A 23,887-nucleotide genomic window follows, 5' to 3' on the forward strand; every position below is an offset into this window, starting at 1 on the left:
CTAGGTCTGCTTACTTTCTCAGAGTCCTGAGAAACATTAGAGGCATGAACAGATGGCATCAATGGCAATATCATATTAAAAATGAGGATATTAGGAAAGAACTTGACATTGTCAGCATCCAGGAATGTGTTAGCAGAGCTAATCTCAGGTGGTATGGTCACTTAAACAGAATGGGAGGAAAGATTAGCAAAACAAGTGGTCTCTGCCAGGTTGCCAGGAAAATGACCCAGAGGAAGACCAAGATATAGGCGAATTGATACGGTGCAAAGTGCCTTAGACAATAGAAATATAAGATCTGATAATGTTGGAGTCTTGACAAGTAATAGACTGATTTGGAGGAAAATTGTAGATTGGAAGTTAGTAATGATGTAAATTTTTTGTGTAGTACTATCATATTCTGTACACCCTTTGAGGGTACATGGCAGGAATTTGATGATGATGATGTTTAATCAATTTCAATATTTCATTTCAGTCAAAGTGACAGTGTTAAAATTGTAATAACACACATAGACACTTGGAAATGAGAGGAGGAGGCAGAAGGAGTTGATCTTTAGGGGAGAATTAGAGTAGCTGGCTTCAAATGGAGTTTGAATGCAGTATACAGATTATGTTTCTTTTGAGTTCTGGCTGTTTTATCTGAGGTGCAATGCAAATTATGTTTGTATTTACTGCAGTAAAGCACATTAGCTTTTCCTCCATTTTTTTAACAGAACATGAATGTGATGGTAGATATATTTCTTGTGTAGCTACCTCTGCAAGTATGCAAGTATGTTTTTGAAAACTAAGAAAGAATGAGTACTACTATAATTATTTGTGTTTAAAGTGTAAAAGACAGGTTATTGTTATTTATTTTTTTATAGTAATCTGGAATTTGGGGTGCAGGCTGTTCAGTTCGAGGTTTAATTCTTTCATTGTACTGGTTTCACTCCATTACGCTTTAGCATTAAGCATCATCAGGTGCCTAACTGCTCTGTGCCTTTAGGCACCTGATGATGCTTAATGCTAAAGCGTAATGGAGTGAAACCAGTACAATGAAAGAATTAAACCTCGAACTGAACAGCCTGCACCCCAAATTCCAGATTACTATAAAAAAATAAATAACAATAACCTGTCTTTTACACTTTAAACACAGATAATTATATTTCATTAAGGAATCCTGCAGACCTGTACTATATTTATTTAAGAATATAATGGATGGAAGGGTTGGAGGGATGGAGTTTGTGTAGGAGTGTGTTTATTGGCAGAGGTACCAGATTGTGTGCTGTGAGTGAGGAAGAGAGCAGTTTGGTGTAGAGTGGATGACAGATGATGTCAGGCAAGAACTGCAGGTTAGAATGAAGTCATGGAGGAGATGTGGGGGGGGGGGGGGAGCAGGTGTGTGGGGGAGTGTGGGACTCGGGCCAGGAGAGTGACATGTGGTGGGAGGGAGAGGCAGGGCTGGATTTTTGTGTGTGTGTGTGGGGGGGGGGGGAGAGGGTTGGCCCTGGGATCCAAGGAGAGTCCTGGGAGGTTCTTTCGTTGTGTGGCCGGTGAAAGAAAGGGTAGTTGTGGAAGAGCGACATTGTTGGATGGGGGTAGTAATGGAGTGACTAATGCAGGGAACATGGTGGAGTGTTCAGTGAACACTTTGTTGGAGTGTTTTCTTCTGGAAAGGTGGGTTTTAGTACTGGAGGGATGGGGCAGTTTTGAGGTTTGGAGATGTGGGAGGAGAGTATTTCAGGTACTGAGACTGAGTGCTCTGGATGTCAGTAAAGTGTAGGACTGGATGGGGTTTCACTGCTGGTTTTGGGAGAGTGTGCTGGGGAACTGACAACTCCATTGACCTGGCTTTTTGGTGAAGGTCTATCCATGGGAGATGAGGAGGATAAGATGCTGCTGTTGTGTGGGGAGTGGTGGCAGACAGGAAGTGTTGGATTATGGACCAGTTTGTATTTCATTAGTGGTTGCTGGAATTTTGGAGAAGTTGGTGAGGGATCATTTGCAGTGTTGGGCAGATGAGGGTGGTGTTGCTTGTAAGGATCGGTGTGAATTTGTTCTAGGCACTCTTGTTTTAGTGCTATGATTGTCTTTTGTAATGGGGTGACAGGGGCAGTTTTTTTTTTTTTTTTTCCACAGGGACAGATGACAGGGTACCACATGATAGGCTGATGTTTGGGTTACAGTGCATGGATTTGTATGTCAGGCTGGTGATCTGGATTCGGGGATGGATTGGCTGTCTGATAGGTGTCAGAGAGTTGTGTGTGTGTGTGTGATGGGGGGGGGCTATGTCAGGGAGGGTTGCAGGTGGGGTCCCACAGGACTCAGTACTAGGGCCTGTATTATTTGGTCTTTGTATCAGTGACATTGTTGGTGGATTGTGGGGGATGTTTAGTAGTTTGCAGATGGTGTGAGGCTGGGAAGGATTATTGGTGCGTATATGGTAGCCTTGCAAGGGGATTTGAATGGGCTTGACAGATGGGTGAGTGAGTGGAGTGTTGGTTTGATTTGGCTGTGTGTGAAGTCTTGAAGTTTGGGGTGCATCGGTGGGTGGCTGCAGGGTTGACAATAGGGAGTTCTTTTGTTTGGTGGAGCAGGGGTGGTGAGCAAGATTAAGGGGCCCTCCCTGGAGGTTGTGGAAAGAAGTTGCAGGCAGGGGGGTCAGGGAGAGCATGGAGGGTGGTTGAGCTGTGGAGTGGTGGGGGGCGTGGACAGTTGGTGGTTTTAGGGAGTGGTGTGGTAGACTGTGTTTTTTGGGATGGATCTCCCATGTTGAGTCTTGTGACTCCCTGAGGATCTGAATCATAGTAACAGTAATAATAATAATAATAATGTCACCCAACAAAGTTAAGAACTGAGATTAACATCTCCAATTTTTGATATCAGGTTTAATATCACTTTCCTTCATAATGTGATCCCTGTAGATGATAAATAACATATTTATCTTTTATAGATTATGATAATACTTTTGATAAAATACACAGAGAAAAATTATAGAATTTAATGAAAAACAAGGATATTCATTACATTTGGTCCAAGCTATACAATTTATATAAAGATACAAAAATAAGGTTAGGTAATAAATTAATGGAAGAGAATAAGGTGTTGGATAGGGATGTAGCCTATCATCAGCTGTCTTCAATATATATATATAGGGTGCTTAAGGGTCAAAGCTGTATAACTGAGAGGAGACCTACACATAGCCTTTAAAGGAATGCGGAGAACTGACCAGGGCTTCTGACCTAATGTCCAATCCTCACCTTCTCGTGGTGCACCCTGTTGGGTATCTACTTTGATACTGAACGAACGAGGATGGGCTGGCAATTTGGGATTTAGCCGACCAAATTGTATTCTTATTGGTTAAACCAAAATAAAAAACGATGGTACAACATGACAAAATTTCATGCGGCTGAGGCAGTTGCCTGGTTAAACAAGGGCCCCTGTTGTTTTCGCCAGGAAACCAGGATGAACAGCGAAAAGTCAGCTACTGGAACAAATCTGAAAACACACCCCAACTCAACATCACCAGAGTTAAAGATCGGTACTATCAACATATGAAGCCTGAATGGCAAAGAAATGGAGCTAGCTGAGGAATTAGATAAGTACCAGATCGACATAATAGGGGTGACTGAAACAAAAAAGACAAAAACTGGTGAGATCTTTCTAAGCAATAAATACAAAATGTTATATTCAGGCAATGACAATCAAGGAAAAGAAGGAGTAGCCATAGTATTCGACACAAAATATGAACCTAATCTTCTTGAATGGCAGTCAGTCTCAAATAGAGTAATGTGAGCAAATATGAGAATTGGGAACTGGACAATGAGACTTATTTGTGCCTATGGTCCCACAGAAGGTTCTACTAAGGTAGAAGTGGAGGAATTTTTTGATGCTTTAGAAAAAGCAACTGACACAATGAAAAAGGAAAAGTTGGTCCTTTTGGGGATCTAAATAGCAGAGTAGGAAATGATTGTGAGACATATAAAAATATTTTGGGAAAATTTGGAGAAAAGAGCCAAAGCTAATAATAATGGCAAATATCTGTTGGATTTCTGCTCAGGACATGGACTGGTTATTACTAACACCATGTTCCAGCATAAAAATGTGCACAAATTCACATGGAGAGAAGAGGCAAGGAATAAGAAACGTCTCATTGACTATGTTATTGTTGATAGTGATGTTTTCTCTCTAGTGCAGGACACCAGAGTACAGAGGATTTGAAATTAGAAGTGATCACTATTTAGTCTTGAGGCAGGATAAAATTGAATTTCATATTGAAAAGAATAACACGTAAGAAAGTTTTAAAGCGAATAAAAGTTGAACAGCCTCTCAGATGTGAACTGTAGACTAAAATACACAAAGATTATTGAAGAAAAAATGAAAGAGTTTGAGAACAGGAATCAAACCTTGGAGATTCAGTGACAAGCCTTGAAGAAAGCCCTGATTGACTCAGCTAGAGAGGCATGTGGTGAAGTTGTCTGCAAGGATAGAGAAAAATTAGAACTCCATGGTGGACACAGGAAGTTAAAGAGGCAGTGAAGGAAAAGAAGAAAGCATATCAAAAGTTCGCTGGCAAATAAGTCAGCTTGTGCTCTTGGAGAATACAGAGACAAATGCAAGAATGCTAAACACTGTGTAAAACTAGCTAAACAAAAGTCATGGGAGGACTTTGGCAAGAATATAGAAAATAAATATCAAGAAGGTGACAAAATATTCTGGAGGTTGTTGAAGAAACTTAGGAATGGAGGAAAGAGTGCTGTAAAAGGAGTTAGAGATGATAAAGGTGACATGAAAACGGAAGAAAAAGATATCCTTGAAGTATGGAGTAATTACTTTGAAAAACTGCTAAATGAAACAAGCAGTGATGGACAGCACAGTGGTAAAAAACACTGAACAGGCATGCAGTCAGGAATACATATCCATACTTGAAGTAGAAAAAGCCATCAAAGGCTTAAAATGTGGAAAGGCAGCAGGAGTGGATGATATTTGACCAGAAATGCTGAAGTATGGTGGTATGAAAGTCTTACAGTGGCTGCACTGCATAGTTCAGAAAGCCTGGACAGAGGGACGAATTCCCGATGATTGGAGTAGAGCTCTCATAGTACCCATATATAAAAAGGGAAATAAAACAATGTGAGAATTACAGAGGTATTTCCCTACTAAGTGTTCCTGGCAAGATCTATGCAAGTATACTTGAGAAACGATTGAGAAGAATTGTGGAAGAAAAGCTTGGTGAAGAACAAGCTGGATTCAGGCCAAATAGAGGCTGTCAGGATCAGATCTTCACCTTACGACAAATAGTCGAGAAAGCATGGGAATATAACAAAGATCTGTATTTAAGTTTTGTCGATTTGGAAAAGGCATATGACAAGGTGCAAAGAGAGAAGCTATTCAAAATGTTACAGTTATATGGTGTCAATGGGTCATTATATCAAGCAATACTTAGTCTTTATTTGAGTTGTAAGTCAGCAGTTAGAATTGAAGGAAGTACAGGAAGATGATTTAATATTAAATCTGTTGTCAGACAAGGGTGTACATTATCCCCTCTGTTATTCATTATCTATATGGATCACATTATGAAGGAAAGTGGTATTAAACATGATATCAAAATTGGAGATGTTAATGTCAGCTCTTTGCTTTATGCAGATGATGTTATACTTCTAAATAAATCCTATCAAAAGAGGTGGATAAATATAGACCAAACAGAGAGAGAGAGGAAGACATCTGAAAAATGGAAAGACCAGTGAAGCTGAAACAGGCAAATGCCTAATCCTTGAAGAGAAGGAGAAGATAATATTTCAACTATTTAGGCATAATTTTTAGTGAATATGGCAGTTGACAAAAAAATTAGCATAGTTGGTATTGTAGGAAGTCAGCTGAATAAATATATATGAAATAAGAGAGCAATTAGTCAAAACACGAAACTAGCTGTATATAAGACAGTGTTCACCCTAACTTTAGATTATGAATCTGAATTCAGGGTTAGAATGAAATCATTTGATGAAAGACTGGAGACCACAGATATGAGAGTTTTAAAAAAAATTAGAGTAGTGAACAGATGGCATCAGTGACAGTATCATATTAACAATGAAGTTATTCTTTAGCATTCAGGAATGTGTGAGCATAAGCTAACCTCGGGTAGAATGATCACTTCAACCGAATGGGAGAAGAGAAGCTAGCAAAACAATTTTTTTTTTTTTTTTGCCAGGATGGCAGAAAAAGATTCAGAGGAACACCAAAATCTAGGGCATGATGCAGAAGAAAGAGCCTTAGAAGACTGATATATATATAAGATCTGATAATATTTTTGCAGTCCTTATAGATAACAGATTAATTTGGAGGAAAATTGTTGATACGACATTAGTAATGATGTAAACATTTTGTGTAGTACTATCATAATATCTTGTACATCCTTGGATGGTGCATATCAGGAATTTGATGACGATGTAGTGTTTTTAATATCAGTTCTAAATTAACATCAGTATCAATTCTAAACATTTTAAATAGCTTCTTAATATCAATTCTAATGTTTAGAAATGGCTGAATATGGAAAAGAGGAGTGTTATTTATTGCTTATCAGGAAGATTGAAATTATGAGATTGGTGATCAAGTCAAGAAGAGGGCAGTTTGCATGAAGTTGTATCAAGAACACCATGGATTCAGATAAATTTATTTTTTACTTCCAAGTATATATATATATATATCAGGTGTAGTAGCAAAGGTATTCAAGACGGAATATAAACTGAGATAGATGACAACAAAACTTATACAGTGATTTTTTTCTGGATTTTGCTTTTTTGTATAATGTAAAGATGTTTCTATAATGCTGGTAATTGTATGGGCTGCATCAAGAGAAACTAATTTTATATGTGTTGTGTGATGATTTTTAGATTGGATGTTATTAGGTAGTATTTGAGGGTAGTCATGCCTCAGTAACTTGCTCGTGTTTTATAATACAGTGACAGCTGAGCTGAGTTGAATAAAGGTAATGGATTTACAATGATACTGCTGGACTTTGCAAAAGTCTTTGGCAGGATACCACATGGAATTCTAATCAGTAAACTGCAGCACATGGGGGATGGATATAGGGTTGGTGATATGGATAGGAGGATGATTGATGGAGAGATATCAGAGAGTAGTTTATTCAGGAATAAAGTCCAAATGAAGACTTGTGGCATGCCACAAAGTTCTGCTCTTGGACCGCTACTGTTTAGTTTGTTCATTAATGATATAGGAAATGATCTGAGAGGAGCTGTTCAGTTATATGCTGATGATGCAAAGTTGGGTAGAGCAATAGTTAATACAGATATTGTCAAAATTTTCCAGGATGATTTGAATAGATTGGCAGACTGGGAAAAGGAGAATGGATATTAGTTTAATGTGGCAAAGTGTAAGGTTATGCATTTTGGGGTGAAAAGATTACCAGCTGTATACCATATTGGTGGAACTGTACTCCAGGAAATTGATGACGCTAGACTTGGGAATGTTAGTGGTTAGGGAGTTAAAGTTTAGGGGTTACATAGCAAAAGTGGATAGAGCAGCTCATCAGATCACTTGGTTACAGAAGAATACTTTGACAAAACAGAGACAAACAGGTTATGGTTGATTACTGCATGCAGATCTGGGCGCCAGGATTTCTTGGTGATGAGGAAGAGGAGGTGGAGAGGATCCAGAGGTGAGTGATCAAGATGGTAGCAGGTCTATAGAATGAACCTTATGACAATAGGTGGAAGATTTGTGGGTTACAGAAACTGGTTGCTAGGCAGAAAAGGGGTGATATGATTGAGACATACAAATTACTGAAGGGTTTTTACAAGATTAATTCAGAAGAAATTTTTCAGAACAGGTCTGGTGGTGGGAGAACTGGGAGCTGGTGGGGGGGGGGGGTCATCCAAGGGAACTAAGTAAGAGTGTATTTAGCAAGGGTGTTAGAACTAGGTTTTTTGCTTGAAGAGTAGTGAATGAGTGGAATACGTTGCCAGTATTAATTCAGAAGAAATTTTTCTGCAAAATCTCCTCACACATACATTACACTCGCATCACCATACCATTCTCAAAAAATCTGCATCATTTACTTCATTTGTTTTTGGCACAGACCTGTGCACCAATCTCCCTTTCACTGTCATTTTATTCCATAGCACTAAACAAGAAACAGAGAATTTAAAATAATGCTATGTAAAAATTTAACTAATGACTGCATTCCAATCACAAAGTATTATTATTATTATATAATAATAATACTTTGTGTTGGATGAGTCTAAGGACTCCAAGGAGTCCTTAGACTCATCCAACACTTGCAGAAAAACAAGATTAATTCAGAAGAAATTTTATTTTTCAGAACAGGTCTGGTGGTGGGAGAACTGGGAGCTGGTGGGGGGGGGGTCATCCAAGGGAACTAAGTAAGAGTGTATTTAGCAAGGGTGTGAGAACTAGGTTTTTTGCTTGAAGAGTAGTGAATGAGTGGAATACGTTGCCAGTCTGTTGTGGGTGCCATGAGTGTGAATAAGTTCAAAGCAAAGTATGATAGATATTGTGCAAATGTTGGATGAGTCTAAGGACTCCTTGGAGTCCTTAGACTCATCCAACACAAAGTATTATTATTATATAATAATAATAATACTTTGTGATTGGAATGCAGTCATTAGTTAAATTTTTACATAGCATTATTTTAAATTCTCTGTTTCTTGTTTAGTGCTATGGAATAAAATGACAGTGAAAGGGAGATTGGTGCACAGGTCTGTGCCAAAAACAAATGAAGTAAATGATGCAGATTTTTTGAGAATGGTATGGTGATGCGAGTGTAATGTATGTGTGAGGAGATTTTGCAGATGTGTATGTGGAGAGATTGAATAAGAGAGAGATGAGTGAGTGAATGTGGATATGCAGGAAGTGCAGTATACTGATGGACTACAAGGCTTGTTTGAATCAGAGTAGGGAATGTTAAGAAATGCGAGTGAAACTGATGGTGAAGAAATGAGTGTGACTGATAAGAAGAAATCATTATGGATAATTTTAGACACACTACTGTGTTTAAGAACTTACTTTAATTAAAACTAAAATAAAATTCGACATTTCAAGCTTTATATCAAGGTCATCTGCAGGAATACATACATATACACCAGATCATCATTGGTATAAACAATGGTGGGCTGAAAATGACTGCTTGGTTCAATTGTTGACCATGGCCTGCCATCTGGTGAAAATAAATTAAAATAAAATAATAAATAAATAAATAAAATACATAAAAATAATATACCACTTCAGCCAATAGTTGAAGGAATCAACAGTCTTAATTATTACCTAGCAAGAAACTAGTTGTGGCACTTTAGGAGTTGGTAGGTCATTCCCCCACCTACATAAAAAAACACTCAATGTCTCATAAACAAAATTAAAAACATTACAGTCAACAATGAAGATTTATTAGTCAGTTTTGATGTTATTGCTCATTTCAGAAATGTCCCAATCTCCAAGACATTTCCTTCCAACCTCACAGCCTTCTTTGTACATGTTCTTCAGTCTGGTTATTTCATATGAGCAAAACTGTTTCTACCTACAAAAAAGAAGGCATGGGCTCACCACTTTCCCTCCCATAGCAAACTTTTATATGGGATTTGAGCAACGAGCTCTAGATTCGGTGACCTTAAAACCCAAAGTTTGGCTAAGATATGCTGATGACACATTCACCATTTGATTCCATGGCCACTAAACTTTAAACAATTTCCTCAGCCACTAAACAAGCAACACAGACACATTCAATTCAAACACATTTCATTTTCTGGATATACTACTTGTTACACATATTCCTTCAGGCTGTCTATCCTTCACCATTTACTGTAAACTAACATGCACACACACACACACACACACACAGACTCATGCCACTGTCCTATGCAAAAACTAGATGTCATTAGCAACCTAAAAAAAAAAAAAAATTAACAATTTGCTCTAATGAGCAGTCTCTGAAAATGAATTTGAAGTAATAGGAAAAATGGTTGCAAAAAATGGTTATAATGAGAAAACAATCCGTAGAATCATGCATAAAAATACAATACCTGGTATGAACGTAAGTTCATACCTATAACTTGGTATGAACACAAGTTCAAGGAAACCTCTGAAATATTGATCAACCAATCAAATCAGATCATAGAAATGATGGCCTGAAATTCTCAAGGAATCTAGATGACTCACGTACAATCCATGTAACATCTGGACAAAGAAGAATTACCAACTAATAGAAAAGAAACCTAATTGGATAACAACATAGCAACTCTCAGGCAGCTAACAAAAATTAAATGTAACAGGACTTTAAGAAACAAATAACCATTGATGTAGTGTTTACTAAGATAATTATGTTTTATATCTTTTTTATTTATTTATTATTTTTTTTAAATTTTATTTTATTTTTGCCAGAGGGCAGGCTTAATTGGGGCTTCCTCATTCAAGCTTTCGACGTCATATGAAGAACGTGCATCGTTTTACGAACGCTGAGATGGCAGACATGCACCTCGTTTACCATATTATGTATCCAACTACTATTGAACTGTTCAGTTACCCTTAAAAAGTTTTTTACACTACTTACTGCCTTGTGTTATTTCTGTATCTTTGTGTCCCTGTACCTTCAGGGTGGCGTTTCCGGCCATGCTTTCCTCTGTGAATATGGTTGATTTTGATGTTCTCTACCTCCCCTCAAAGTTTACATGGAATTTTGAACCACCCTGTATATATATGTATTCCTGAAGATGACCTTGATATAAAGGTTGAAGCATCAAATTTTCTTTTAATTATAATTAAAGTTCTGAAATATGGTAGTGTGTCTCCATAATTATTCATAATGATTACTGATCACTATGTAACCTTGAAAGAAAGAATGATAAAAAACATGTGAGAATGACAGTGTAAAGCAGAGTGCAATTAGCTGTAAGATAGTGAGAGAACTGATGAAAAAAAGCATGTACAACTGACAGTAAGATAGCAAGAGAGAATGGTAGCAGAAAAATGATGCAAGATTTGAAAGCAGAGTTGGTGAAGATGAAATGAAGAGAATTGTAGATATGTATGGAAAGAATGAGGGCTGTATAAAAGAGATAATGGAAGACTTGTGAGTAGTGCTGCAAAATTCAATGTAGTTTAAAAATACCAAAGCACTTTACATCGATTTTTAAAGAGGTCAAGTGAATGTTGACTGGCCATGAGAATGTTGTAAAAATAACCGTGTTTGTCTCTGCATATTTTGTGCTAGATATTATTGTAAATAACCCTCTGGAAATGAACTGTATTTACTCCTTTAACAAGAATATTTTACAATGTCAAAAACAAAGGCAATGTTTTGCCACCGGAACGTTGTGTAATAGCTCTCTATGAGGGCATAAGAAAGGTTGTTTACGATTTTTATATAAGAGAAAATTGCTTACAAGCTCTGTGCGTAAACACCTCCAAAGTCAGTGCCTGAGAGATCTGAAAAATTCAAAGAACTTTCTGCTAGCTGGCAATTTAAGATCAAAAGAGTGCACGGAGGAGAACAAAGAGCGGGTTGAACTTTAAAGAAGATGAGTCATGCCGAATTCTTAGGGGGGTTACAACCCTTCGTGCGAGATCTCAGAGAAGGCGTAATAAAAAGGGACAGAGCCGAGCATAGGGGACTTCCAGTCACCGAGAAGAGAGAAAGAACCCATTCGGCAGTCAAAAGAGAGAGTTAGCGGTAATGAATAGTTATTGGAGGTGGCAGTTTGAGCTATTGGAGACAGCAAGATAGAGGAGCCAGTCATCCAGGCATTACAGCGAGCCCAAGCCAAAGGAGAAAAACCAATGTAAAATGTAAATACCTGAAGCAGCTTTGCTCGGAAGTTTTTCTTTTCTCTGTGGGAGAACAACCTTTTGTTGGAGCTGTACGAGTACCGTAGGTTGCAGTTCACAGCCCGCTATTTTCCCGACGAGATACTGCTGATGCCAGACATTCCTGAGGAAGCTTGAGATCTGAGATGAAAGAATTGCCATAGAACTTTTTGTGCAAGACTTTTGACTGAATGTGCGATACAGAGCCTTTGTAAGTTCCATACTTTTGTACAATTCCTCTTATAATATGCTATAGATGGACTATTAAGAATTAGTTTAATACTAATAAGAAGTTTGGCATATTGGAAGTTGATATCAAATTTGTAAAAATAACTTAGAGAGTTCGCTAACCTCTTTGTGAGTAAACTAGAAGTTTAATAAGTTGAATTTGTAAGCAGAGAATAAATAAGTTTTTGAGTTCAAGAGATTATTTAGTGTAAAAGTAAAAGGGTTCTAATTTTATGCTACCCATTTTATATATGGGTAGAGAAAGCAATCTCCCTATCGTTTGATTCATGTATATTTCATATTAATGTAAATAAATGTGTTTTAATTATTTGTTAAAAGAGTGCTGCCTGATCCTTTATTTTACAATGCACTGTTTCTAAAAATAATCGGACTTGTGGGCATTAAAAAGTGCAGTTTAATTACTTGAGAACCATGACTGTTTATGTAAACTTTGTTGAAGGAATTTACGCTAGTAAGAGAGAGAGAGAGAGAGAGATCTACTTACGTTTTATTGAGTCTTATGCCGAATATTTATATATTGGATGGCGCAGTCTTACAAATAAATTTTCCAGTGTTCATAGGCATATGACTAGTAAATACTGAAGGTGGATAAACATAGTACGCACTAGAATAAGTAAGGAAGGTTATGAGAGAAAAAGCGTGCACTGCTAATTAGTAATAAAGAATAAAAGAGGATATTACAATAACGCAGCAGATAGCAATCGTTACAGTGCTGTATGTAAATTTGATTATTAGTGGTATGGTGAATGAGAAGATGCAAAAAAAAGTTTGTTTTACAGGAGGTAAAATGAGTAGAGTGATTGAGACTTTGAATCTGAGGAGTAAGGGAGCAAAATAGTTGGTAGTGGCAGTAGGAACAAATGACTTGATTAGAAACAAGGAGAATGTATGAGTAAGACTGGTTGTCAAGAGGTTGTTGAGAAGAATAGAAGATAATAGTGTGATAGGAAAGGTAGTCAGGATGATAATTTGTGATAGTCCATATATTACCCAGGTATCATAGTCACGAGTTAAGGCAGAGAGCAAAGATTATGAATGATATGTTAACAGAAATCCAGATGTCCAGAACAATAACTTCTCTGTCCCTTATTATGAGGGAGAGTAAAGTATGCAGAGAATGGATCTGAGCAAGTAAGAAGCAATGTGGAAGAGCAAGAGTAAGAAAGGAGGGATTGAGGGGAGTGCTTGTGAATGGAGAAGTGGGTAGTATTAGTGTAGAAAATGAGAGAATAAGTGTGCAAGACAAACAGGGAAACTGAGAGGCAGGGATCAGGGCGGACAAGGGTACACATGGAAAGCTTGATGCTCAAAGAGGAAATGAATGTGTGAGTAGACAACACAAGAATGGAACTTGAATGTAGAGGGAGTAATTGGTTTTGGATGGGTGGTATCAGTGTTCTGAAGAAGTGATATCAGTGGAACTTCTTATAGATCCAGAAATAAACTGTTATATTTGTACAACAATCAAAAATTTACACAAGTAAAATCCATGTTATGTTTAACTAGTCTAACATTTGTGTTGAAGAGTTTGAGATTATTTCTTTACTTATCTATGTTTCTCATTGTGTTAAAGGCAATTTGGGATTTTTGTATTCTATTTTTTTTTTTTTTGTCCTCATCTGTTCCTCCTTCAGTGTTCACCAATGATCCCAGATAAACAATGATATCTATCTGTTCTAGTGGTCCTTCCATAATTTTGAGTGTTAGGTTTTGTTTGGGGTTAATCTTCATTATTTAGGTCTTCTTTTGGTTTATTTTTAAGAGCCACACTTGAAGTCTACCAGGTTTAAATTATCTATTTTCCTTTACATATGCTGGTGCTTTTGAACTAGGAAACATGTCATTGGCAAAATCTAGATTTTTTAAAATTTATTTTTAGTTTATTTATCTATTCTCATTACATAAGAATGCTTTCATCTATTATATTTCTCATCCCCCAGTCTATTACGGTTAAGAAGATTGTAGGGAAGAGTATGCACCCTTACCTTACACCTCTTGTTGTTGTTTTCATTTCTTTGGTTAAATTTCGGTTACATATTATCTTAATTTTATAAAATTTTATTGCTTTTACTATATCAGTTATTTTCTCTGGTATGCTATAGTATTTCATTAATTTCCATAGTACTTCTGTTTATGCTATTGAATGCTTTTTTCAAAATCAATGAATTCCAAATACAGGGTGTTCTGCCTTTCTATTGACTGTTCAATAATTATTCTCAGAATTATTTGGTCTGTGCATGATCTTTGTCAGTGGAACATTTGGTCTGTGCATGATCTTTGTCAGTGGAACATTGGTAAACAGTGACGTAACATCAAAGCTGACTGTGATGTCTGAATCTTTCAGATGAGAATTTTTTTATTAAGGGTTTAAAATGAATACAATTTTTAATAAAGGAAGAAGAGTTGCCCCTGAGGGAAGGAAAGTGATTTTATTGATTGTTTAACAAGTTTGTAGGTGGGGCTATCTATGCTATCATTGAATAAAAGGGTTGGATGGTGGAGATATTGGATTTGTGATTTGTAGACCCTAGCTGCAACAGCCATAAAATACCATCAATAAATTCAAATTATGAATGGGCTAAATGCTGAAAACTTGTCTCTGTTCAAATGCCAATTTGGCTTTATGATTCCTTGTAAAAGGCATTGGGTGTAGAATGCAACTATTTTTCTCCTTTATGTTACAGTCGCACACATCTAGATGATAGTGTTGTAATTTCACTCAAGAGCAAGGCTGACCTACTGGCATTATCCTTCTCCTTCAACTCCTACATTAATGACCAAGGCAAAGTGTTTTTCCTTACTCTACCAAGAACATCTCATTGCATTTGTCCTTTATCAAAAAGAAATATGTATAGTTTAGTCACTACCAAGTAATCTGATCCTAATGATATTCCTCCAATTGTCCTATAAACTTGTGCTTTAGAATTAACACCTATCCTGTATTACCTTTTCACTCTTTCCTGCTGAACTGGCATCTATCCTAGAGCATGGGAACAAGCCTGTATTCACATCATTCCAAAAAAAAAAAAAAAAGTGGTAAAGTTCATCCAAAAAACTGCTGTCCAGTTTTTCGAATGAACTGTGAAAAACAGCCCCAGACCTGCCTCCTCTACCAGACTTCATGGATAACATAACACATTTGGACAGCTAGCATTTTCCTGCTATTTATGGTGAAGTATCCTGGTATTATATGGTGAAGTGTGATTCATCACTTCAGAGAATGTGTTTCCATTGCTCCAGAGTCCAATGACAGCAAGCTTTACATCACTCCATCCGGTTGTGGTGCTGGCATTGAGAGGATAGGCAATTTTTTCACAGCACTTGCTTTAGTACTTGGTGATCCTGCTCTTTGATTTTATGTGGCCTATCAGTTGCTCCTAGGCATTTCCACCACTTGACAATAACATCACGTCCTGTTGATGGAGTAGTTGCAACAACATATCAGAATCTAGTGGAAAGCCTTCCCAGAAGACCGAGACACTGAGTTATTGCCAAGGTTTGCATCCAATGATAGTATCACTTCAAAATCTTCAGTATGGCCCATTTTACTGTTAATTTTTGTCTCTGAAGATTGTGAAATTGTGTGCTTCCTTTTATATCAGGATGAGCTGTGGTTGTGATGTATATAGCTTTATCCACTACTACGACTAAAGAATGTCTGGATGTTTTTGATCAGATAGTGTAAATGCCTAGAAAGGCCAGATTATTTTCCTTTCTGTAGTCAACTGGTTGTGGGTGCAGCTAATGCCTAGAAAATTGGGATATTGGGATAACTGGGATGTTATAATAAATTTAGTTTAATCCTTTATCCAAGTGTGAGCAAACAAAGTTTGCACCTGAAAGTATCTTCAGGACTGGGATAAGGTGGTGCAACACCAGGGCAACTCCTTGCAAGGGTGGAGCAAGCTACTATCACTCCTATCTCAATATCTCCCATAATGTAAAACACATCTCCTTGCGGATATGTCTAATGTTATGCATTAAGGGAAGGCCACTACCCAGACTAGTTTTGACCTTTATTGAGGTCTCTTCAGTGGGAGCCATAGGAGTTGCCAAATGGTGTGCCACCTTTTTAATAAGTTACTCTGGATTTAGAGAAAGATGTTGAAAGTTTATTTTTCACTTGGTTAGAATATAATAAATTTAGTTTAATCCTTTATCGAAGTGTGAGCAAACAAAGTTTGCACCTGAAAGTATCTTCAGGACTGGGATAAGGTGGTGCAACACTAGGGCGACTCCTTGCAAGGGTGGAGCAAGCTACTATCACTCCTATCTCAGTATCTCCCATAATGCAAAACACATCTCCTTGCGGATATGTCTAATGTTATGCATTAAGGGAAGGGCCACTACCCAGACTAGTTTCGACCTTTATTGAGGTCTCTTCAGTGGGAGCCAGGCCCAAGTGGAGATACCAGCCAGAAGCATTAACCATTTGGCAACTCCTATAGGTAGAGATGACCCTGCTAACGCTTCTGGCTGGTATCTCCACTTGGGCCTGGCTCCCACTGAAGAGACCTCAATAAAGGTTGAAACTAGTCTGGGTAGTGGCCCTTCCCTTAATCCGCAAGGAGATGTGTTTTGCATTATGGGAGATACTGAGATAGGAGTGATAGTAGCTTGCTCCACCCTTGCAAGGAGTTGTCCTAGTGTTGCACCACCTTATCCCAGTCCTGAAGATACTTTCAGGTGCAAACTTTGTTTGCTCACACTTCGATAAAGGATTAAACTAAATTTATTATATTCTAACCAAGTGAAAAATAAACTTTCAACATCTTTCTCTAAATCCATAGTAACTTATTAAAAAGGTGGCACACCATTTGGCAACTCCTATAGGTAGAGATGACCCTGCTAACGCTTCTGGCTGGTATCTCCACTTGGGCCTGGCTCCCACTGAAGAGACCTCAATAAAGGTCGAAACTAGTCTGGGTAGTGGCCCTTCCCTTAATGCATAACATTAGACATATCCGCAAGGAGATGTGTTTTGCATTATGAGAGATACTGAGATAGGAGTGATAGTAGCTTGCTCCACCCTTGCAAGGAGTCGCCCTGGTATTGCATCACCTTATCCCAGTCCTGAAGATACTTTCAGGTGCAAACTTTGTTTGCTCACACTTGGATAAAGGATTAAACTAAATTTATTATATTCTATCCAAGTGAAAAATAAACTTTCAACTGGGATGTTAGTTTACGGAGCTGTGTAAACAAGAAATTACTGCATCTCTGTAACTGCTATCATCAGTTTTTGTGTAAAAAATAGATAATTTTTTTCATTTATTTATTCCAGGTATGTATCACTTCGGGGCCTAATTCACAAAGAAACTTTTGACATTTCTACGGTAAGTATTTCTCTTTAGGGCATTTCAACATGTGTATAGTGCTTATAATAAAAAATAAATAAATAAAAAACCCTCTCTATTCCTTTTATTTCCAAACAGTGTAGCCAGAGCTTCCTTAGTCTTACTAACTTTTTTGAAGATTGGTGAGTAAGTAAATGCTATAAGGGATAAAAATAGTGTGTTGCTAAATGAAGAAGATAAGATTGTTGAAAGATGAAGAGAGAGAGAGAACCTTGATGAGATTTTAAATTAGAAAACAATATAACTGACGTAGTTCAATAATGGAGGAAAATCCTATACATTTATATTTAAATATTACATTGTCTACTATCTACTGTTAGTATTTGCAAAAGTTTTCTTGTAATTTTGATAAATAATTAAAAGTAAAATGGAAAAGAGCTATTGGGTATTGAGAAAGGGAAACAAAAAAGAACAAAGATTGGTTATCAAATAACACTTGGAAACTCTTAGAAGAAAGGCATAGAATTAAAATGCTTTTTGAAAATGCTGTCTCAGAGAATTAAAGAAATTCATTTAAGAAGTTATGAAGAGAATGAAACGCCAGTTAGTTTAAAATATCAGCTGGAGAAGATAAGAGGAATTATGTGGACAGTATAGCAGAAGCAGCACAGAAGGCTGTGGTATTAGACCACACTGGAAAATGCATGTGGTGACAAGGAAACTGTGCTCTGAAAGAATGGAGCAAGTAAATGCTATAAGGGATAAAAAATGGTGTGCTGCTAATTGTGAAGATGATAAGATTGTTGAGAGATGGAGAAAAACACTTTGATGAGATTTTAAATGTAGGAAACAACATAACTAACATAAGTTTACTAATGGAGGAACCTCCTGCGTTTGAATGTAAATATTACATTATCCACTGGCTATCATCAGTATCCACAAATATTTTTGTAAAATTTTGATCCATGCTGAGGTACTTCACTTTGAAAAACAAACATACTAAACAGAAGGACTATGGACTATACCCTCTCATCCCCCCCCCCCCCACATCACAAGCCATTGTTTACATGAGCATTTTGGAAAAAAAAATGTTGTGAACACAACTACTCTTTAGCCTACTATCTGGCTAAGATATACTGAGAATGTGTGTTTCTGTTTGGTTTCAAGGTGCAAATAAATGCATATACTGCTTCAACATGTAGTACTTTTTTTCATGTAGTACTATCATATCCTGTACACCCCTTGAGGGTACATGGCAGGAATTTGATGATGACTGCTTCAACAGCCAGAATTCAATTTATCTTAGAAAAGTGTTCTTTATAAACACTTAATAATAAGTCCTCCTCCAGTGTTACTCTTTCTTTCAATGTATAGAACCTGCTCAATATATTCCTGTAGATAGGTAGATTTATACATTTATAAACAATTCCATCATCCTACCCACTTGGTTTGATATTATTAAAATGCTAGCTAACAGTACCAGTAATCTTTGTTCTGACTAGACATCTAGATATTCTAGATGACTTTCTAGACATCCCTAACAGCTGAACTCAATACCACACCTTCTTAGTCAATGGCTACAATTCCAACATAATTAACAAATTACTGAATTCACTCTCCAACAGCATATTATAGTACTGTGAGTTGGGTTGGGGCAGAGATTATTATAAAGTTTTTACTATTCTCTCTTTCTCTCTGTATGTATATATATATATATATATATAATATATTTTATAAAAAAATATAAAAATATAAAATATAAAAAAAAATATATAAAAAACCTACATATATATATATATATATATATATATATGTGTGTGTGTGTGTGTGTGTGTGTAATTTTATATATATATGAATATGAGATATCAGTAAAAAAAAAAAAGATAAATTGAAATCTCTACTCTTTACTTTCTTACACTGTTTCTGAACATAATCTCTCTCTCTCTCTCTTTCAATAACTTTCCTCCAATGCATAATAAGTCTTAAAAAGCTGTCATTTAGGAACCATTTTCTTACTCATGCTTTGACTTGTTTGACATTATTTTCAAATTGAATTATCCCTGAGATGTGTCTTCAAATTTTAGAAATTGAGGAAATAATTAATTATAATGGAGAAAAATCCAGGTTGTAAGGAGGAAGTTGCACAACTTCATTCACTGCATTAACTATTGAAGAGATTGGATTTAAAGTGATAGAACTTTCTCCTTTCAGCTCAATCTTTGGCTTCAGATTTTTGGTCTGAGTTTTGCTAAACATTTTCACTTCATATATCCAGAGGTGGATGATGTTGACAAGGAAATCCTCTGTGGATAGAGTGGGGAAATCCACATTAGTAGTTGCTGATCAATTGGTAAAGTTTGGTGATGGTGGTGGAGAAGTTGATTGTTGACTTTTTTCCATTATTTTCAAGACATATTAAGTGAGGCCAGTTTTTATTGTCTGGCTTTATATTCCTTTTGAATGAACTGAATATAGGCTTGTCTCCATATCTGGAGCACTGAGAAAAATAGGGAGGGCTTAAAAATAGTTTCTATATAGCTTTCAAATTTCACATCATGAATGCTATTCTGATCTATGCTTTTAAAGATCAATGGTTTCAGGTATCTACAAGTTAGCTCATTGTTGACAAACTTGAAGGCACAACATATGCCTAGAAAGACATTAAAAAAAAAAAAAGATGCATCTGCAGCTCCATCTGTGCCATGATTATTCTCCATAGAATCAAATGGGAGAAGACCATTACATTTCACTGAAGCAGGTTTTAAGCACAAGAGACTTTCTGGAATCTGCCACTGCTCTTAAAAATAGATATGGAACTTCCACTGATATAGACCACAAATTTTAAAGTCTCCTCCCACCCAATAGTTAAGACCAACCAGCAGTCATGGAGAACACTCTTCCTAACTTGAGATGCAAAGTTTAATCATTTCCATTTCATTTATCTCAGTGTGCTGCACACTACAGTCTTATACTGTACCATTGGCATTTCTGTAACAGAGACAAAATAGAGGCATTTAAACTTACAACACAATCTCTACATCAAGATATTCTTGTAGAATAGCAAATTGGAGTGCATTAAGGAATTAGATATATATGAAACCCTTTTTTATTGTTAAATGGATAAGAGAAAATATAAATATGTTCATTAGTTTGTGATAAATTTTGGTAACTAATCAGATCTTCCTTTCACTCAACTTACATAGCAAACTATGCAATTCACATGCTCAGAGATGTATTCCATAATAGTTGTAGGAGCACTATCACAGTAATGGCTTGTGTGTGCATTTCATATCATCCTCCAATCGCCATAATTAGAAGCCAAAACATGGATAAAATACAAATGTGGAAGCACTAATTTTTCATATGCTGATCAATAGTGGGTTAGTTTGATCCATGCTTAATAGTTCCATGGATCAACAATGCTGTTTTGTTGGAGAGCAACCTGAATATATGAATTCCATCTATAAAATATGAAGAATCTTCATTCAGGATTTTTAAGAGAAGGTGTGTTAAACATACATCTCCAAATTCATATCAACTTCTTATCTGTGATCTGTCAGGAATCCATTTTAATTACATTTTGTGTTTTGATCTTCTAATGCTCTTTTAACTGCATCAATTCACCCATATTATGGTCTTCTTCTGGTCTTTTCCTAATATTGTGACATCAAGCACCTGTTCTCGTAGAATTTCCTCTCCCATTCTGTTTACGTGACCATACTACCTGAGATTAGCTCTGCTCACACACACATTCTTGAATGCTAACAAAGCAGGTTCCTTCTTAATATCATAATTTTTCATATGATTCTGCCATTGATGCCACCTGTTACATCGTGGTTTTTCTTTAAATCTATGTTATTATTATTATCCTCTCTTGTGCCAACTAGGAATGAGATCTCCAGTCTATCTCTCTGGGGCCGTCCCCTTTTTCGAACTCTGACAAATTTGTTTGTTCCAGCTGCGCCAGTCAGAGTCCTAGGACAGAAAAATTCCTTGCTCAGAGAAACCTTCCCAGAGGTCTAACAGCTACTTAAATTCATTAAATATATATATAACGTCTGTAGAGATCTCAGTTTGCAGTCATGGCCCTATCCTTTCTAATTATTCTTTACTTTCCCTTTATTCATAGGTTCAAACTTTTATGAGTAGTAAATTAGTCTCGTGCTCAAGCAAAACTCAGGCTTACATAGTAAAACATGTTTATTAAAGATCTAATGAGTTTACAATTAGATTTAAACATATCAAAAGCTTATCACATTACCTATACTAAATCAACTGACAATCATAATAAACATTCTAGTTAATGAATGTATAACTCATATCCTCTGGTCAATTAAAACACACTTAGCATGGGAAAATACAAGTTTACAATTTTAACTTCAAAAGCTAACACAGACCCTACCACATTAATTAGGTCTCACACAAGAACTTAAATCCTCTGATTACCAGTCCAATGGAGCTAACAAGTTACAATGCATATAAGTTAATCAAAAATTCTCTAGGCAATTTTCCATTTTTCTTTCAACTAGAAATTGATTCACCCTTTTCCTCTAATGCTAATTGTTAATAAAATAAGAGAATTCTATACATTACCACCGCTGCATGAGGTTACCATATCCCCTTTATCCGTCCTTTACTGTTTCAGTGGGTCGCGTCCACGTGGAGGTCACTTTGCTCGTCTCGTACAACAATTTTCTGCACTCTGCCAGGCAAACGCTGGTCACTATCATCAAACTGCCCGTCTCCCTGGAGGAACCTTCCATTGTCTCATTCCGGTAGCACTTCTACCAATGGCCCAAGTCAGTGGACGCCGTCATCTTGTGTACAGCTTGCCCGATACTCGTCAGTCAACAACGGGGAGAAACTTGTCCTCCGAAGTCGTACAATTCCCTTCCGCTGGTCAGCATCGTGGGTCTGAAAGAAAACAGGAACAGAAAAAACGGGGGGCTGAAATCTGCGCGAACCCACATTTTATTATCCCTTGTTGCGCCCTCTTTTTTGTTGAAGTTTTCTCATGGTGCCTTCCTATTGGTCCTTAAGTTGTTTAGTCACAACTCTTCTCCTCAAGCACGCTCTTTTCAGGGAACGCGAGTTCAATTTGCTTTCCACGAATGCCTTCGCTTCAGGCGTTATGCTTATCGTGGGTAATTCACACGCAACAACCTTTGGACTTTTGTTTGCATTGACATACATTTTGCATAGAGTATTTTTCTCTTACTAGTGTTTTCAAACAACAATATTTCTATCTAGACAAACAAATTCCTCCTTTTTTTTGTACTTCATTTTAAGGTAATTCAATTATGTTCTCTATTAACAATTTGTTTCTTTACTAACAGTACAAGTATTTCTTGGTTATTCTGTATTCTTGTTAAATCTTGAATGAATGATCCTTTTGATGAAAAGGTCCTTATTCAAGATCTAACACACCTCTTTCTTTGCAGAAACTTTCAAATCTGTGGTCTCTAGTCTTTCATCAGCTGTTTTATTTCTAACCCAGCTCTCAGATCCATAACTTAAAGTTGGTTTTGAACAGCCTTTGAATGCTGCTAGCTTACTTTTTTTGGATAATTTTTTTCCTATTCCATAAAAATTTATTTCATTCGCTCCTGTCCATACTAGCTTGGCTGATTTTATTGTCTCTTTCCATATTTAATTTCCATTTTCATTAAAAATGGCACCTAAATTTAGCTTGATATTTTACTTGTTGTTTGAGTTCTCCATTGAGATTGCAATTGTTTCTCCATGTTCCTGCCTATTATCATAGTTTGGTCTGTTTGTTATTTGATTTTCATGCCAATTTGTTACACAGATCATTCAGTTTAGTTAAAGAATCTTAAATTAATTAAAAGAAACACACGTATTAACCACACTGAAAATTATTTAATTGTAAATATTTCATCCTAAGTATCTTAGGACATCATCAGTATAGTAGTTTAAAACAATAATAGGAATAACATACAGTTAGGGCGCATGATTACAATAGAATCTCATTAAACATGCGTAACGTGTTACAAAAAAAAAAAAAAAATGAATTATTTAAGACAATTTTGTATGACAATTTCCCATACTTTAAGAATAGTAAGAATGTTGTTGCGGTTTAAGTTTGGTCTGTGTAGTAGGGCTTCAGAACTTTCTTTGTATAAACGTTCATGTTTATATAAAGATCTATGCAAAAGTTTAGACTTTTCCCAATGGATCATAAGGTTTGGATTTTCAATTCCGTGTTGAGAGAGGCCAGATTTTTGAGGTTCAGAAAAAAAAGTTTTTGATAAAAGCAATAGTGCTCTACATATTAAATACCTTAATCTATTAAATCGATCAAAAAAGATCACTAACAACTTACCAACGGAAAAATGGGTAGTCAATTTATCCAACCGTCCACTAACAAAAGTTGAATTAAGTGTTCTAGCAAGAGGCCATAAATTTGCAATTTCACCAAAATGTTTCCCATATTTAGACTTCATACATAATATAGAGAGGTGCTTAAGGATCAAAGCTATATAACCGAGAGGAGTCCTCCACATAGCCTTTAA

General features: G+C 36.5%; 1 protein-coding gene across 1 annotated transcript in view; it reads left to right on the forward strand.

The window, feature by feature from the left end:
- Positions 1-23,887, forward strand: part of Hgsnat (Heparan-alpha-glucosaminide N-acetyltransferase) — a 267,748-nt gene that overhangs the window by 117,733 nt on the left and 126,128 nt on the right. The window contains exon 6 of the mRNA XM_090403589.1: positions 17,342-17,393. Within this exon, the coding sequence (XP_090259715.1) occupies positions 17,342-17,393 (52 nt within the window). The remainder of the gene's footprint in view (positions 1-17,341; positions 17,394-23,887) is intronic.

This window comes from Typopeltis vanoorti, chromosome 14 (assembly GCF_054136105.1).
Source record: "Typopeltis vanoorti isolate ZY-2024b chromosome 14, IOZ_Tvanoo_1.0, whole genome shotgun sequence".
In the NCBI taxonomy this organism is placed as follows: Eukaryota; Metazoa; Arthropoda; class Arachnida; order Uropygi; family Thelyphonidae; genus Typopeltis; species Typopeltis vanoorti.